Source organism: Coregonus clupeaformis, chromosome 38, assembly GCF_020615455.1.
Source record: "Coregonus clupeaformis isolate EN_2021a chromosome 38, ASM2061545v1, whole genome shotgun sequence".
In the NCBI taxonomy this organism is placed as follows: Eukaryota; Metazoa; Chordata; class Actinopteri; order Salmoniformes; family Salmonidae; genus Coregonus; species Coregonus clupeaformis.
Window position 1 is genome coordinate 4,581,052 of NC_059229.1, and position 17,136 is coordinate 4,598,187.

Here is a 17,136-nt window from a genome sequence, read left to right on the forward strand (position 1 = left end):
ATAATAGCCTACCGTCTTCCTTTATATGCCTTGACCCTGCAGCTTTTCTCTGATGACCACCAGTCTTCACATCCCAATGGAAGGTATTTCAACCAACACCTCTAGGATCTATTCTCTTTATTGACATGGTTTACCTCCATGTTAAATGCAGAACATACACAGATAACCGCACCATGAATTGTTATACGACACTTAGAGGACGAGACTGAGGAAGAGCTGCTGCGGCGTCTGTTCGCATACTTTTTTTATTTTTACACTCTGTCTCTCTTACTCTACCTCTCCATCTCTCTCCCTCTCTTTCATCTCTCCTCCTCCTCCTCCTCTGTGGTGCTGTCTTCCATTACTGACTCACATGTTTACTCTGAGGGGGCTGCCTGCAGCACCAGAACAAGCAGCTTCACTGTAAACAGAATTTCTCTGTAGAGCCCTGGGCAGCACAGGGCATTACAGACAAATGTTGCCACACACACACACACTGATGGTCTGCTGTCCTTTTCTACAACTGACTGGCTGGACAGCTCTCCCAGGGGCCCTCTGCAGAACACCGCCCCAGGCAGGAGAGGCCCGAGCTGGGGAAGGATTTTAGTCCCTGGGGCTTCTGATCCACTGTCTTACCCTCTGGCCGTCTGCGTTGGCATACCGTAAATAGCCATCGGCCAAAGCCTATTTTTCTACTGCTGTACTCTACTGCCAATTATGGAAAGAGATACAGCATTAGTTTTGGCACTGACAGTGAGGAATACAGATTTGGGATGGATGCGGTCTTGAGAAGCATGCATTTGATTTGGGTATCTAGCAGCACTCTCTCAGTTTTAGGAGAAGGAAGAAAAAAAAGTCATGCAAACATGGGCCAATCTAATATGTCCCCAGGCTGAATGTGAGACACATGTATGTAGATGAGCTTTGGTTTTGGGGTCAGCTTCCTGCTAGTGAAGTCATCATGGTTCAGAGGGTACACAGATGACACAGGCGCTTCCAGCCCCAGAGGCCTGCTGTGACTGGACTACAGGGGTCAGTGAGGAGATCCACTCTTACTGCCTTGACCCAGTTATATCCTCTCACATCTGTCTGCCCACAGGGCCAGCTGGCTATACACACTGTAGGCCTGGATAGTCGCAACACAATCAACCAATTCAATAATGAATTAACTTTATCTGACCATTTTAAAATACACATTGTGACGTTATCCGAGCGAACAGGAGCAATTAGGTTAAGTGCCTTGCTTAGGGCACATGACAGATTTTTCAGTTTACACAGACTGGACAACAATGCATCAAAAATCATAAAGGACACAAACGCGTAAGTCATAGGCCTATTTCCATTGTGGTCCTCATTAGACACAACCCACCCACCCCCCCAATCTCTCCAATACAACAGCTGATGGCATGGCAACCCAGTGAGTGCTGCAGCCTGTCTGGCCTTCGTCTCGTAGCATAGCAGGTGCTACAGTGGGGGTCTGAGATTCAAGCCGTGCTGTGGGAAACGCGCTCAGTGCACTACAACAGCTGGTTCATTCATGGCTCTCTGTCTTCTAAGCCCCTGGGTGACGTAGCATGTGGCCAGAAGGCATGCTGTTGGCTAGGTGTTGTTAACATGCATTGGCCCCGCCGCCCTTCTCATTTGGCCCCTTGGCTTTGTCTTCAAACGCCTGGATGAGGTGGCATATCTGTTCTTTTGATTCCAGTTCCAGACGCTATTGTTTTGTCTGCGGAGGAAGACCGATACATAACAGGTCCCATTGATGACTGTTCAACCAGATATTCCCATCAGTGATCACTGCCTAATGGCCTGATGAGCTTTAGCTGTAAGGCAATTCCTTTGACCATCGTTGTCAGGGCCACGTAAGTGACCAATGTTCAGAGGTATATGCATGGTAACGACGGCTCTAGTCAATGGAGTTGGCTGAAGCACATGCCGTTCTAGAGCCAGACTAGGCTAGAGAGAATGCCTTCCCTGTCCTTTCTCCCTCTCTCCCCTCTCGCTCTCTCGCTCTCCCCTCCAGCCCCTAGTGGGCTCATTAGCCCAGACTCTGCCAGGGAACCAAGAGGAAACTACCTCTTCTCTCCTCCTCTCCTCTCACCCCTTCTCCTTTTCACTCTCTCGGTCTCTCTCCATTTCCGGAAGACAAACCAGGATCTTTTGATCCCGGAGACTGGAACGCTGAAGTTCCTGAAAGGGGAAAGAGGGTCTATTTTGAGGACAAATGAGACTAAATGGTGTGTTTATTGCTTGTGGTGCGTCACTGTGAGGTTTGGCTGGAGATAATGTGGTGGATTGGCGGTGTTGAATGAATGGGAGAATAATGGCGTCCGGTTCGGCCCCGTTCGTGTGGCTCTCTGCTGCATTTCCCAGCTAGCTCCAAGGCTACGCTATTGCTCATGATGTCGGCTACAGGCACTTTATCCTTTTTGGTGCACTGTCTCTTTCTTTCTCTTCACACATGCCCTCTCTCGCTTTCTCTCTTTCTCTCTCTTTCTCTTCCTTTGCCACTGCCAACCCCTCCCCCATTCCCCCACTCCCTGTCACCCTGGCTTTCATAGGGAGAGAAAGGTGGCGTCTAGCTTTTGGCTACCTTCCCATATCCCCCATGTGAGCTGCCTGCTAGCAGCATCCTCATTATCAGCAGCAGCCTGATCTCCTGGTAGTTGTTTCCCAGGCAGGGCTAGCATCACTGTCGCCTCTATGATAGGAAGCTGAGCTGGTATAGATGTAGTGTGCATGTGCAGTGTGTGCGTGCTCTCATCTTTTAGTGCCAGGCAGCCGCATGCAGCAGAACCAAGCAATAGAAGCCCTTTTGTTTTTATTTCTGTCGCCGCTATTCATTCAGCGAGCACCATAATACCCACTGCCCTCCTAATTGGGACCAGAATGGAAGCAGCTAAACATTACTGACGGTTGAACGCAAACAGAGACGGAAAATAATTGTCCCCTTTCTTTTCCTTTTCTTGTTGCCTTGGCTTTGTTATTGTAGCCCGTTTCTCACACACACATATTTTTCCCCGAAGCATGAAGACTTCTCACTAATCTATTGGAATGCTTACCAGAAATAAGGTTGTACGGAGTTAGCAAGGTTGAGTAGACCTAAGAGACGTGACACACACACACACACAGTGACTCACACATACACACTACGCAGCCAGCCTCAATTTCTTGGCAGCATGTCAGGTAAGCAGTTGCGATGCTTTGCAGCGAGCAGTAGCAGACATATTGAATCGGATGGAGGAGGATAGCGATGGCTGCCGCGTCTCTCCGCTCTGCGTAGCGCCTCACAGCATGGTGTTGCAGCAGCACCACCTCTCTTCAGGTATTTTTCCACTCTACCCCTGACCCCCCTTCTTTACAGCTGCCATCAGCTCTTTTATCTCTCTCTCTTCCTCTTTCTCTCTCTACTCCGGGGTTTTTAGTTGTAGTATCCGTGACGGACGGTGACAAGAAAATAGAGCTGCACTGCACGCTTTTCTGTGTAGTATATCATTAATTTATCATGCAACCTATTTTTATTCCCCTTCAGAGAAAACGTGCAAGGCGAGACTGAGACAGAGAGGGGGAGCGAATAAATGAAAGGGAGAAATCAGAGGGCAGAGCGAGACGTACTTGCTGCAGGCAGCAGCCTCTGAGCTCTTGGCTGAGTTTCAGGTCTGCCTGATAAAATGGCGTTCCTTGCTGCTCGGCGGGCTTGCAGAGAGAGAGGGAGAGGGGGAGCGACGCTAGTGCGTTAGAACCGCTGGTGCTGTCGTCCTATTCTCTCGCTCTTCTTCCTCTCCTCACATATAAACAAACACCTAGCAGCCTTGCAGGTACATGGATTGATGTTGTGGGTGTTAGCGAAACAATGAGCTTTTGTATGTTAGGTTAGCTAGCTCTCTGATTTGACTGAAAGGCAGGCAGGCGTACAGCACCAAAACAATGGCGTTGAAATGGTGCCAAACCTACCAAAGCAAAAGCCCCCACACACACACACACACACACAGACACGGGGCTCTCTGTTGGAACTTGACTCCTAAAATATGCACATCATGCAAAACCTCATTGGTTGTTGTGGGTGCTGGCCAGTGACATTAGATGTCGTTTACTGACTTTGACGTGTGTGTTCTCTAAGACCATGAGGAAGAGATGGTGGTTGTGGTTCAGTTGTGGGTTTAAATAGTCCTCGGTAAGGAACAATGGAGAGTTATGATATCTGTTCCTAAGTGAACGAAGCAATAGAAAAGTTTTATTGCGTCCCAAATGGCACCCTATTCCCTTTTATAGTGCACTACTTTTGAACAGAGCATATAGGGTGCTTACGTAAGGATCCATGGTGTGCTTACATAAGGATCACTCAGCCTAATGCACTCTTTTGTTACATGGCTGGTCTGTCACTGTGCATTGTGGGATGATGTGTCTTGGACGTGCAGCTCAGCTTGACCTTAGATGCCCCAGATGTTATTTCTATTTGTGCAGTTTGAAGAAGTGAGGGGGGGGGCGGGGGGGGGCAGAACCGAACAGCCTGCAGTGAGAGAGACGGAACCGAACAGCCTGCAGTGAGAGCACGGGAACCGAACAGCCTGTAGTGAGAGCGACGGAACCGAACAGCCTGCATTGAGAGCGACGGAACCGAACAGCCTGCAGTGAGAGCGACGGAACCGAACAGCCTGCATTGAGAGCGACGGAACCGAACAGCCTGCAGTGAGAGCGACGGAACCGAACAGCCTGCAGTGAGAGCGACGGAACCGAACAGCCTGCAGTGAGCGCGACGGAACCGAACAGCCTGCAGTGAGCGCGACGGAACCGAACAGCCAGCCTGCAGTGAGCGCGACGGAACCGAACAGCCAGCCTGCAGTGAGCGCGACGGAACCGAACAGCCAGCCTGCAGTGAGCGCGACGGAACCGAACAGCCAGCCTGCAGTGAGCGCGACGGAACCGAACAGCCAGCCTGCAGTGAGCGCGACGGAACCGAACAGCCAGCCTGCAGTGAGCGCGACGGAACCGAACAGCCAGCCTGCAGTGAGCGCGACGGAACGGAACAGCCAGCCTGCAGTGAGAGCGACGGAACCGAACAGCAGCCTGCAGTGAGCGCGACGGAACGGAACAGCCAGCCTGCAGTGAGCGCGACGGAACGGAACAGCCAGCCTGCAGTGAGCGCGACGGAACGGAACAGCCAGCCTGCAGTGAGCGCGACGGAACGGAACAGCCAGCCTGCAGTGAGCGCGACGGAACCGAACAGCCTGCGTTCACCATACAGCACGTGCACTTGTTTTTTTCTCCCACAAAATTTAGTAGGAGCGACTTTTAATGGGAAATCTTTTGCAACATTGTTAAAGTTAGGATTTTGAGATGGGAATTTTGTGGTACCTCTGTGGTTAGACTTTCTAGGACGGGCTGTGTAGAGCTGATTGCAGACTAAGTTTGTGTGTGTGTGCATGCGTAGAGCTACTATATAGCCTAAAACGTGTGTGTGTGTGTGTCTGCCTTTATACACACACACTGACACTGTGTGATAAGGCAGTCTGAGAAGAGGAGATAAGTATGTTGAGGAGAAAATTGCATTTGGAGGGACTCAGAGGCGTGTTGCGCAGTATCTTAAGCCTAGCCACATATCTGTCAGTCAGTGTGTGTCTCAAACGAAGCTAGTCTCCCTACTATTTGACAGGATTGTTTTGACCATAGCTTTATCTGTGATGGATCGACTCCAGGCAATTATGCAAATCACAGAACGATCTGATAGAATCCAGTAGCGAGCTAATAGAAGGTAAGAATCTCTATTTGAAATGAGGTGATGCCCAAATACGGGCTACCGACTGTTTCACACAAACACATATTAATAAAAAATTCAGTGAAGCCTCTAAGGAAAGCCGGAGGCTATACGTTTTCTAAATGTCTAAGAGGACTTAGAAATTGAAAATGCTTTTGTGTCTGGCCCGCTCAGCCCAGTCAAAGCTATTCGCTGCTCTGGCACCCCAATGGTGGAACAAGCTCCCCCACAACGCCAGGACAGCGGAGTCACTGACCACCTTCCGGAGACACTTGAAACCCTACCTCTTTAAGGAATACCTGGAATACTATAACAGTAATCCTTCCACCCCCCCCATTAAAAAAAAAGGGGGAAAAGGGGTGGTTGTCCCACTGGCTATCATAAGTTGAATGCACCAATTTGTAAGTCGCTCTGGATAAGAGCGTCTGCTACATTTACATTACATTTTAGTCATTTAGCAGACGCTCTTATCCAGAGCGACTTACAGTTAGTGAATACATTTTATTATTTTTTTATACTGGCCCCCCGTGGGAATCGAACCCACAACCCTGGCGTTGCAAACGCCATGCTCTATCAACTGAGCTACATCCCTGCCGGCCATTCCCTCCCCTACCCTGGACGACGCTGGGCCAATTGTGCGCCGCCCATGAGTCTCCCGGTCGCGGCCGGCGGCGACAGAGCCTGGATTCGAACCAGGATCTCTAGTGGCACAGTTAGCACTGCGATGCAGTGCCTTAGACCACTGCGCCACTCAGGAGTACCTGCCTTTCTCCTGCTAAATAACTTAAATGTTAAAATGTTATAGATAATATAGCTAGCAATGGGATGCCATTCTTTTTGATATGACAATTGATGAACTTATTGGATTTGTGAATTACAAAAACATATGGATTCTAAGAATACAGCCTTCAACAATGAGCAGTTTCATAACATATAAGCAGAGATGAGGTCAATCTCATTTCTATTCATTCTGAATTTACTCGATTGAAATGCAATTGGCCCCGACCCAGCTCTAAAGTAATGAAGGCGAGTGGGAACAGCAGTGTTCTCAGGCCCTCTCTGTAGATAAGACCAGTTTAGTGGTTGGCTTGGCTTTGCATGGTGGTTGGTGGATCAATACCTCCTCTCCTCTCTGCAGCAGCATTAATAAGGCCATTGATTAGCTGCCTCATTGATTCATTACAGCCTCATGGCATGAAATGGGCCTATTGTTCGTTTTTAACGGGACTGGTTTCTCTCATCGGTGTTAGAGTATTGTGTGTGTCTGTAGGCTGAGGCGATGTTGTGCATTGTGGGCTAGACCTATGTCTCATTTTACTCCCTCTTTTTGTATGAGGAAATATATTCATATTAGCATTTATGTTTGTGTTCTGAATATTATAAATTTTTATGCTGTGTTTCTGTATGATTCGTTTTGTCTTATTGTTTGATCCATTTGTGTGTGTGCGAGAAGGAGAGAAATATAGAATTGAAGAAAGCAGAGTATTAATGTGTGTACTCTGCGGTCTCCACAGTGTCAGATTGTAGCTGTGTCTGTAACAGCCCAGACCTGGTAGTGCTTTGTGGGGACCTGCTGGAGCGTAGGGAATGATGAATGAGGAGCCATCTTGGTTTCATTCCAATAAATGAGCAGCGGTCCACTTGGGCTTCCCTTCACAGCCACAGCTAGGGGAGCCTACATGGAGACTGATGGGCCTCTCAGTTCAGGGGGAGAGAGGCGGGAGAGTAGGGAGGGAAGGGGGGAGAGGGAGAGCGCAGGTGGGAGGGAAAGGGAGGGACCATTTCACCCACTCAGATAGGGGGAGAGTAGGAAGGAAGGAGGGTTAGGGGGAGAGAAAGTAGGAGAGGGAGGGCTCTTATCGCTCACCCAGTCACTCCACATCTGACTGCACCAAAGCAGGAATATATGGATATGCCATAGCTAATAGGACATGGGGAAAAGTCTACTGTGCATTCTGATTATGGCAGGAATCTGACTGGTGAACAGACCAGCAGTGTGACCACCTCTCACTGCTGCCAAGTCGGATGGTAACAGTTTAACCAAACAAGGAGATACATTACAATGACTTCCTCCAGGAGCTGAGGGAGTTTATTACAAGGTGTCTCTCTCTCATAAAAGAGAATGTTTTCTCCTGGTTAAATGAATATTTATCTATTTTTCTCCTCCAGACCTGCCATTCCAGAGTGGTCCTGGTGCCCAGTATGAGAATCCCCACTGGGGAGCCTTACCACCAGCCACCGACCGCAGCAGCAGCACCAGTAGTAGCTGGGATCAAGTGATCATCGACGGGAGCGACACCGAGGCCTGGCCCTCCATCAGTCGCAGCAGCGACAGCCGACCAGCGAATCCTCCAGAATGTGCCACAGCCGCTGACTGTACAAACCCAGAGACCAGCAGCAACATGAGCATGGCCGCGGGGGCTACTAGCCAGCAGGCCCACTACCCCTCCTCTCTCAAAGCTAACGGCGCTAACGTAGCTAGCATGATGCAGCCTGGCGGTGGCCTGGGAGTTGGCGCCATCGGCAGCAGGGGCTGGGGCTCTGGACCCGGCCCCAACACAATGGGCCCAACTGAGGGAGCCAAACCCGACGGCCTAGGGCCCAACATAGGCCGGAGTGGAGGAGCACCGGGCTGGAACTCCCAGCCTAGCTTTAGCCTGAACCTGAACCCCAACGCCAACCCCTCGGCCTGGCCCGTGCTGGGGCAAGAGGGTGCCGGAGGCGGCCCCAACCCCTCCTCACTACCTCCCAACGGCAGCCTGGGCAACGGGAGCCTGGGAGGGGACGAGAATAGCAGCAGTACCTGGGGAGGCATGATGAGCCCTGATGCCCCGTCCTCCAATACGAATGTGTCTTTCAGCAGCATGGAACACCCCGAACCTTAACACTGACAGACAAAACAGCCACCACACTAAGCAGCCCCTCAGCCCCATCCACGGGCTGCCCGGCTGGGGAGGCCAGTCCCCTACCGAGTCCTCCCAGCTCAACGGAGATGCAGGGAGCTCCGTCTGGGGCAACGGAGACACCAAGACATCCGCTGACTCCTCCAAGAACTCAGGCTGGGACTCGGCACCCTCCGGAGGCACGTCCGGCTGGGGCTGCTCTGGCAGTGGAGGCGGCGGGAGTGGAGGTGGAGAAGGAGGCTGGGGAGGAGACTGGGGGAAGCCATCCAGCGGTGGAGGAGAGGCCAAAGGAGGCTGGGATTCCTCAGATGGCCCAGCCCAGGACCAGCAGGTGAGCTCCTGGGGCCAGCCAACCCCGGCCCCGCCTAGTGAGGGTAGCGGGAGCGGCGGCAGCGAGGGGCGCTCCCACCGCAGGGAGAGGACTGGCAGCGAGGACGGAGGCCCCCCTCCCCTGCCCCGGCAGGACCTGGATCCCCGCGTGCTCTGCAACACAGGCTGGGGCCAGACGCCCGTCCGCCAGCACACCTCCTGGGAGATGGAGGAGCAGCGCGCCGCCAACGAGAGGAAGACCAGCGAGATGAAGGGAGGCGGTGGAGGGGACACCTGGAGGGGCTCCAACAGCCCCTCTTCCGGATCCCAACCGGATCCCCGCAACGGGGGAGCCAACCCCAACCTGGGACCATCTCAGAGGCCAGGTTCAGGGGGCTCTGGAGGCAAGAGCGAGGGCCCATCAGGCTGGGGAGGCCCTCCACCCTCAGGCTGGGGGGAGCAGCCTGTCAACAAGGCCCCCAATGGTTCCGTCGGTGGCTGGGGGGAGCCCATGGCCCAAGGCCCCAACACCACAAACAATGGCCCCAAGAGTGGAGGTCAATCCTGGGGTGTCCCTGAGGAGAAGTCCTCCCCTACCTGGGACGACGGGCCAGCCAAGACCCAGCAGAACCAGTCCCAGAGCTGGGGAGAGGGGCCAAAGTCCTCCTGCCAAGGCTGGGGCTCCGGCCACGGAAGTGGCAGCCATGGCTCCAATGGGTCCAACGGCTCCAATGGAGGAGAGTGGAGAGAACCGGACGAGGTGAAGAAGAATGGATCCTCCAGCAGCATGTGGGAAGGAGAAGGAGGAAATGGACGGAGGAGGAGGAGGGTGGAAGGACAGCCCCAGAGGAGGTGGAGGAAATGGGGGCGGCTGGGCGTCGAAGCCTGCCCCTGCTGTTGGGGTGGTGGCTGGGGGGAGACCCAGCACCCCAATGGCCCAGCACCAGGATGGGGCTCCAAGCCCCAGGAAAGCCCCAACGGCCCAGCACCAGGATGGGGCTCCAAACCCCAGGAAAGCCCCAACAGCCCAGCACCAGGATGGGGCTCCAAGCCCCAAGAAAGCCCCAACGGCCCAGCACCAGGATGGGGCTCCAAACCCCAGGAAAGCCCCAACGGCCCAGCACCTGGATGGGGCTCCAAACCCCAGGAAAGCCCCAACGGCCCAGCACCAGGATGGGGCTCCAAGCCCCTGGAAAGCCCCAATGGTCCATCCCCAGGATGGGGCTCCAAGCCTCAAGAAAGCCCCAACGGCAACAGTGTTGGAGGTGGACCAGGAGGAGGCAGCATGGGGTCCTGGGGCGGCCCTGCATCTGTGAGGCAGAGTTCCAACCCCGGCTGGGGCCCGGGGAGCTCCGGAGCCAAACCCGACCCAGCGATGGAGCCCACCGGCTGGGAGGAACCCTCTCCTCCCTCCATCCGCCGCAAGATGGAGATAGATGACGGCACGTCCACCTGGGGAGACCCCAGCTCTTACAACAAGACCGTGAACATGTGGGACCGGAACAACCCCACTGGCGGTAACGGTAACCAAGGCAACAACCCCACCCAGCCGCCGACCAGTAAGGGCAACGGAGGCATGGCCGTCAACAGCAACAACAACCACTCCTCCGTCCCCCCTAGCAACAACAATCACCATCACCACCACGGACAGCCCCCGCCACACAGCCAGCACCATGGCAACAACAATGGATCTCCCAACACCGCCGCCCCGCACCACGGTGGAGGACCCCAGGGCAGACCACCAATGGCCAACCCAGGTAAGAAGCTGACCCCACTCACTGTCTGAAATGTCTATTAAACTGGGTATTATGCACCGCTGTAATGTTTAGTGGTAAAGCCCTGTGATTAACCTATACTGGAAAGACTTCAAATGAGACATTCTATTAATATTTAGGTATTACACATTCCCCAAAGTAGAATTTAGTGTTATCACATAAGATATAATCTTATGTCAAAGGAAATATCGAATGTTCAAGTATATATTTTGCCATTGAATATTAGTGCTGAGCAATTAACCAAAACGTTTGTTATTTTTCGTTTTTTAAACAACTAATTGAGCGACTTGGTTCAATTATTTAAATTCCATTTTGTTTGGGGGTTTTCTGTGATCTCAATGCACACATTGCACAGTTTCTCTAGAGATGAAACAGATTAAGCCCGAACTGTGTGATCGAGAGGGATAGAGAACAGTTGCTTTACGAGGTCTCTCTACCTAAAAATGCATGATCTAAGTGATTGATAGTTGCTATTCATCAGTCATAAAAGTATGCCTTATTTACTTTGAAGAACTACAAAATAGTGATTTTGTCAGACCGCATAGGCAGCAGCTCTATAGAGTCATCAAATAAAACAAATGTAATATACACAACTTAAATATTTTAGTAAAGTAATGTGAATAAATGATGGTTAATAAGTATTAAGCAGTAATGGGCAGTCACTACCATCATGGGACTTTTATTAATTGTTTTATTCTGTTACAGCATTCAACCCACATAATGCGTAGTGTATTTAATTTTTTTTTATAATCGACACCGAACCTACCTCAAAAAGCATTAATCGCTCAGCATTACTGAACATGCACAATGCCAGGGCTTTTCAAGGCAGCCCACTGCATAGACAAAGCTTCAGTGAAAGCAGACTGTGGCAGGAAGGCACTGCTTTCACTAAAAGGTTATGGATGAGTGAGACCAGTGCCCCCTGCTGTTTATCTCTATGTACAACCCCAGTAACCAGAGACTGATCAGCCAGGCTTGGCACACACTGCTCTAGTCACAGTGCTCCTCAGTGGACTCAGCCAGCTCAGACAAGAGGATCTGGGAGCTTGGCCAGGAGTTAAACAGTCATGGCTGGCGTCCTCCTCCCCTCTCCCTCCTTCCCTGCCTCTCTCCCTCCTTCCCTGCCTCTCTCCCTCCTTCCCTCTCCTTCCCTGCCTCTCTCCCTCCTTCCCTGCCTCTCTCCCTCCTTCCCTCCTTCCCTGCCTCTCTCTCTCCTTCCCTGCCTCTCTCCCTCCTTCCCTCCTTCCCTGCCTCTCTCCCTCCTTCCCTGCCTCTCTCCCTCCTTCCCTGCCTCTCTCCCTCCTTCCCTGCCTCTCTCCCTCCTTCCCTGCCTCTTTCACTCCTTCCCTGCCTCTCTCCCTCCCTCCTGGCCAAACTCTTCTGTCGGAGCCTGAAAGCCCTCTGACTATATATAGCAGCATCATGGCACTGCGTCAACCTATGCTTACGTCCAAAATGGCACCCTATTCCCTATATAGAGCCCTATGGGCCTTGGTCAAAAGTAGTACACATATAGAGAATAGGGTGCCATTTGGGACAGAGCTGTACTGCCTCTGATTAACATGTTACAACTTGGCTCACTGTTTTACAAGGAGGAAAAGCCTGAGGATTGGAGAATAGAATGGGGTGTAGCGCAAGTAAATGAATGGAAGCTAGCACACGCTGTTCCTCAGTAGTTTTATGGTTACATTTTCATCAATAAAGGAACCAGTTAGTTGGCAGTAAAACTAGACTGCCAGACTGCAATTGCTAACAATATGTCCGATCACTGTTTGCTGGTCTTGTAAGTGAATATACTTGCAATAAAGTGATGCACACGTGATTTTAAAGCATACATTATAAATATGTCCTACCCTCTCCTCTCCCAGGCTGGGGCGAGCTGCCCAGTGTCCAGCAGCCCAAGCCAGAGCCGGCGTGGGGGGAGCCCGCTGGCCCTTCTCCTGCAGTGGACAACGGCACCTCTGCCTGGGGTAAACCCCCTGGTGTTCCTGGAGGCTGGGGCGATGGGGGGCACGGGGGGCACGAGCCCAATGGACCCTACAGGAGGGGCAACAACGGACCCTCTGGACCTGCACCCTGCAAGCCAGGTTAGGACCACACCCTGTTGGTATACAAACATAGTCAATACACACTCACTTACTCATCTTATCAGTAAACTACAGAAATACAAAAACAAAATACTAAATTGTGTTTTTTAGCACCTGAACGTTTCTGTTAAAGCTTTGCTTTTCTAGTTGAGTCTTGAAGAACATGGTGTCACTAGAGGTTTCCCTTGTGCTAATTATGCTATTGCATGCTTCGATCAATTTGGTAATTGTTGGGTTTTTAGTGCCTTTTTTAAATGATTTTTATACAAGGAAGTCAAACAAGAAATGGATGTACTTGCGTGACAACACTGGCACCAAGTGGTTGCATTGCCAATTGCATGCAAGGGGGTTGCCCTTGATTTTTGCAAGCAGTCAAAACTCAAATCAAAGTTTATTGGTCATGTGGTACAGTGAAATGCTTGCTTGTCAACGTGTTATGGTTACACTCAAAAGACTGCAGTATATTGGTATAGCAGAGACACAGATACTAAGGTTAGCTTGAGACTACTGTTTGGGCACTACAGTCAGATTTCAGTGAACAAGCTATATTACAAGAAGGCACTTTCTAAATTGTTTTTACTGGTGTTCATCTACGTGATAATTTGCCTTGCACTGCTCCTCTTCAAGCCCCCAAATCTATGCAAGATGGCTGGGGAGGCGGGAGAGAGGAGGAGATGGGCATGTCTTCTGGCCAATGGGATGCTGACGCTGGCGACATGTGGAACAGCCCTGCCTCCCAGGAGAGCAGCTCTTCCTGTAATTCGTGGGGCCATCCGCTCAAGAAGGGCCCACCCAAGGGCAAGATGGGCAACCAGCCAGATGAAGCCTGGATCATGAACCGTCTCATCAAGCAGCTCACTGACATGGGCTTCCCGGTATGAATTTGATTAATTTTGCAATGTCAGAATCAGACCTGGGTTCAATTACTATTTGATATTTTACAATTACTTTTGCTCTAGCCTCCTGGAGTGCCAGATGGACAGGGTTTGCAGTTTTGGGACCGTTCTTTTGTCCATTAATCCAGGCAATTTCAGTCAAGCACAGACAAAGTATTTTAAATGATTTCAAATTGTGTTTGAACCCAGGTCTGATCAGAATCCATGTATTTAAATGTATATATCAAGCATGTAGTCAGTGTGTTGTGTAGTTGAGGTTGTCACTGACTGGGTGTCTGTCTCATGTTGTCGTTGTGTTACAGAGGGATCCTGCCGAGGAGGCTCTGAAGAGCAATAACATGAACCTAGACCAGGCCATGAGTAGGTTTCTCCCTGTTGGTGTGTGTGTGTGTGTCTGACTGTGTGTGCGCACATCTACGTGTGTTTCTGCTTGTTGCTGTGTATGTGTATTCCATATTTGTCTGACCTTTGTCTCTCTCTACCAAGGCGCTCTGTTGGAGAAGAAGACCGAACTGGACAAGCGGGGCATGGGCATGTCGGACTACAACAACGGGATGAACAAGCCGTTGGGTTGCCGTCCCCAGGCCTTCTCCAAAGACCCCTCCTCGGACCGCAGCCCATTCCTAGACAAGGTACTATATGACTGCCACTAGTATTGTATCAGAAATCAACAGCAGTTATGTCCAGTAGAAACACAACTAGTAAAATGCATGTCCGTTGATGAAGGATTAAACTACAAACACACGTGCCAATGAAAAATGAATGGTGTAAATAGAGGTCTTGTTAGAGTTTTTCAGTCCCACTCTATCTTATTACCCATGTTGGGATTATGAGAAGTTTGCAGAATCCTTTGTAAAAAGTGCCATACAAAATAAGTGATTGATTAACTTAAATGATTTACTGATTGACTGAAACTGACTGACTGTTCTTCTCTCCCTCCTCCCTGGTTCCAGGATGGTGGTCTGTCAGACGACGCCCCCCCCTCACCGTTTATGCCTTCTCCTGTCAGCCTGAAGCTCCCCCTGGTTAACAACCTGCAGCCTGGGCAGGGCCTGGGCTCCCCGGGGCTCAACATGCAAAACTTGAACAACAGACAGGTACGGGGGTTAAACGCATGTGCTGCACGTGTAGCGGACGTGAGTCAGGCTCACAGTCTCGTAATGAGGTAGCCCTTCCTCGGCCCAAAAGCAAGTGTCCTGTTATGGCTACCGGTTAAGACGTTGGTTCAGGTCCGGCCTGTGACACATACACACAAATAGGTATACAGTAACAACCACAAACACATTTACTGTACGTAGGTATACAGTAGCACCCACAAACACACATGTACATTATGACAATCTCTCTCACACACACACTTCAGGAACCCATTGCCAGGAACTGGAGAATAGCCTCAATATGAGACACTAAAGAGAAAACACTTTGAACGAAGTTGAGAATACCATTCAGCTCGCTGCCACTGTCTCAAGTGTTGTTGCGTCCATAACCTTGCCTGGAGAGCCCATTGAAATGGGATAGTTTTTGTGTTGTCAACGTTACAGAGAGGAGTTACCATAGAAATAAGAGTCCTTTATAGAAAATAAGAGTCCTTGAAAGCCCAACAAAGCACTGTAACTCTGTCATAACAGTGTTGAATTGAATAACGTCTTTCCTGACACTGAACATAATTCTCAGTTCCTGTGGCCCATTTTCCTTTATTGGCATATTGCTGGAGGCATTTAAAGAGCACTGTCATTTAATCACAATCACCATTTAATCCAACTGAATGCACTCCAAATGTGCCAGTTTCTCTAGTATTGGTCAGTGGTTCAGTAAGGTAGACCTTAAGTTTTCAACTATTTTCTTTCAAATGGACCCTGGATGATTTGGTAAATGGTGGAGAAGTAAGCTGATCGTTACGAGTATCTTGTCTTTATTTGTGGTTTCTCTGAGACTGCGTGGGCCAATACCTGAGTTGTATTTTGTGAGGGACATCCTATTCATCGTCTGTCTGTAGGGAATGAGTGGATGAGTGATTTCCATGTCAACTCTTATTGACATTCTGTCATTTCCTCTCCTGTGTGTGTGTGTCTAGATGCAGAGTGGAATGTTTGGCAGTAGCGGAGCAGCACTATCCCGGGCCATGCAGCAGCCTCCTCCTCAGCCGTCAGTGCCGCCTCTCGGCTCCTCCCAGCCTAGTCTACGCGCTCAAGTGCCTCAGTTTCTCACCCCTCAGGTACACACACACACACACACACACACACACACACACACACACACACACACACACACACACACACTATACCTCAGCGAAGTTTCTCTCCGTTCACACACACCACCTTGTTTTCTATCCTCCAGCCTCAGGCTCTCCTCCTTTTACTCTGCTGTTTGAAGATACTTTGAGGTGTTCTGACAAACCTCTCATCTCCTCTCTCTGTCTCCTTGTCCTCCCCTCCAGGTTCAAGCACAGCTCTTGCAGTTTGCCGCAAAAAACATTGGTCTGAACCCTGCACTTTTAACCTCACCAATAAACCCTCAACAAATGACCCTGTTGTACCAACTTCAGCAACTGCAAATGGTGAGTCAAAGGCAAAGGCCCCTGTCTGCATTAGAAACAGGGTTTGTACTAACCGAACCAGACAGGATGGGCCTGTCTGCATTCGAAACAGGGATTTGTACTAGCTGAACCAGACAGGATGGGCCTGTCTGCATTAGAAACAGGGGCTAGCGAACCAGACAGGATGGGCCTGTCTGCATTAGAAACAGGATTTGTACTAGCTGAACCAGACAGGATGGGCCTGTCTGCTTTAGAAACAGGGTTCATACTACCCAGACCAGATGGGCCTGTCTGCATTAGAAACAGGGTTTGTACTAGCTGAACCAGACAGGATGGGCCTGTCTGCATTAGAAACAGGGTTTGTACTAGCTGAACCAGACAGGATGGGCCTGTCTGCATTAGAAACAGGGTTTGTACTAACCGAACCAGACAGGATGGGCCTGTCTGCATTAGAAACAGGGTTTGTACTAGCTGAACCAGACAGGATGGGCCTGTCTGCATTAGAAACAGGGTTTGTACTAGCCGAACCAGACAGGATGGGCCTGTCTGCATTAGAAACAGGGTTTGTACTAGCTGAACCAGACTGGATGGGCTATTCTTATTGTATTTTTTATGGACACTCTCAGGGTACCCCACAGTCTTTTGGATAAGGTGATGACCCTTTCTCTCTCTTTCTTTTCGTCTCCCTCTATGCCTTCACGTCTCTCTCTCTCTTTGCCTCTCTCTCTCTGTTTCTAGGCGTACCAGCGTTTACAAATCCAACAGCAAATGATGCAAGCTCAGCGCAACGTCTCCGGCCCCATCAGACAACAAGAGCAGCAAGTAAGAGGCCCCTGTTTCAACCCCTATACATTCTCATCACTATGTGTGGCCCTCTGGGTCGTTCCATTTGATTT

At 50.5% G+C, this 17,136-nt stretch overlaps 1 protein-coding gene across 1 annotated transcript in view; it reads left to right on the plus strand.

Moving 5' to 3' along the window:
* The first annotated feature begins 8,581 nt into the window (after positions 1-8,581).
* Positions 8,582-17,136, plus strand: part of LOC123482789 (trinucleotide repeat-containing gene 6C protein-like) — a 14,055-nt gene continuing 5,500 nt past the window's right edge. The window contains exons 1-9 of the mRNA XM_045211674.1: positions 8,582-10,703; positions 12,590-12,808; positions 13,436-13,683; positions 14,007-14,064; positions 14,191-14,336; positions 14,658-14,801; positions 15,779-15,919; positions 16,142-16,261; positions 16,979-17,119. Of these exons, the coding sequence (XP_045067609.1) occupies positions 8,582-10,703; positions 12,590-12,808; positions 13,436-13,683; positions 14,007-14,064; positions 14,191-14,336; positions 14,658-14,801; positions 15,779-15,919; positions 16,142-16,261; positions 16,979-17,119 (3,339 nt within the window). The remainder of the gene's footprint in view (positions 10,704-12,589; positions 12,809-13,435; positions 13,684-14,006; positions 14,065-14,190; positions 14,337-14,657; positions 14,802-15,778; positions 15,920-16,141; positions 16,262-16,978; positions 17,120-17,136) is intronic.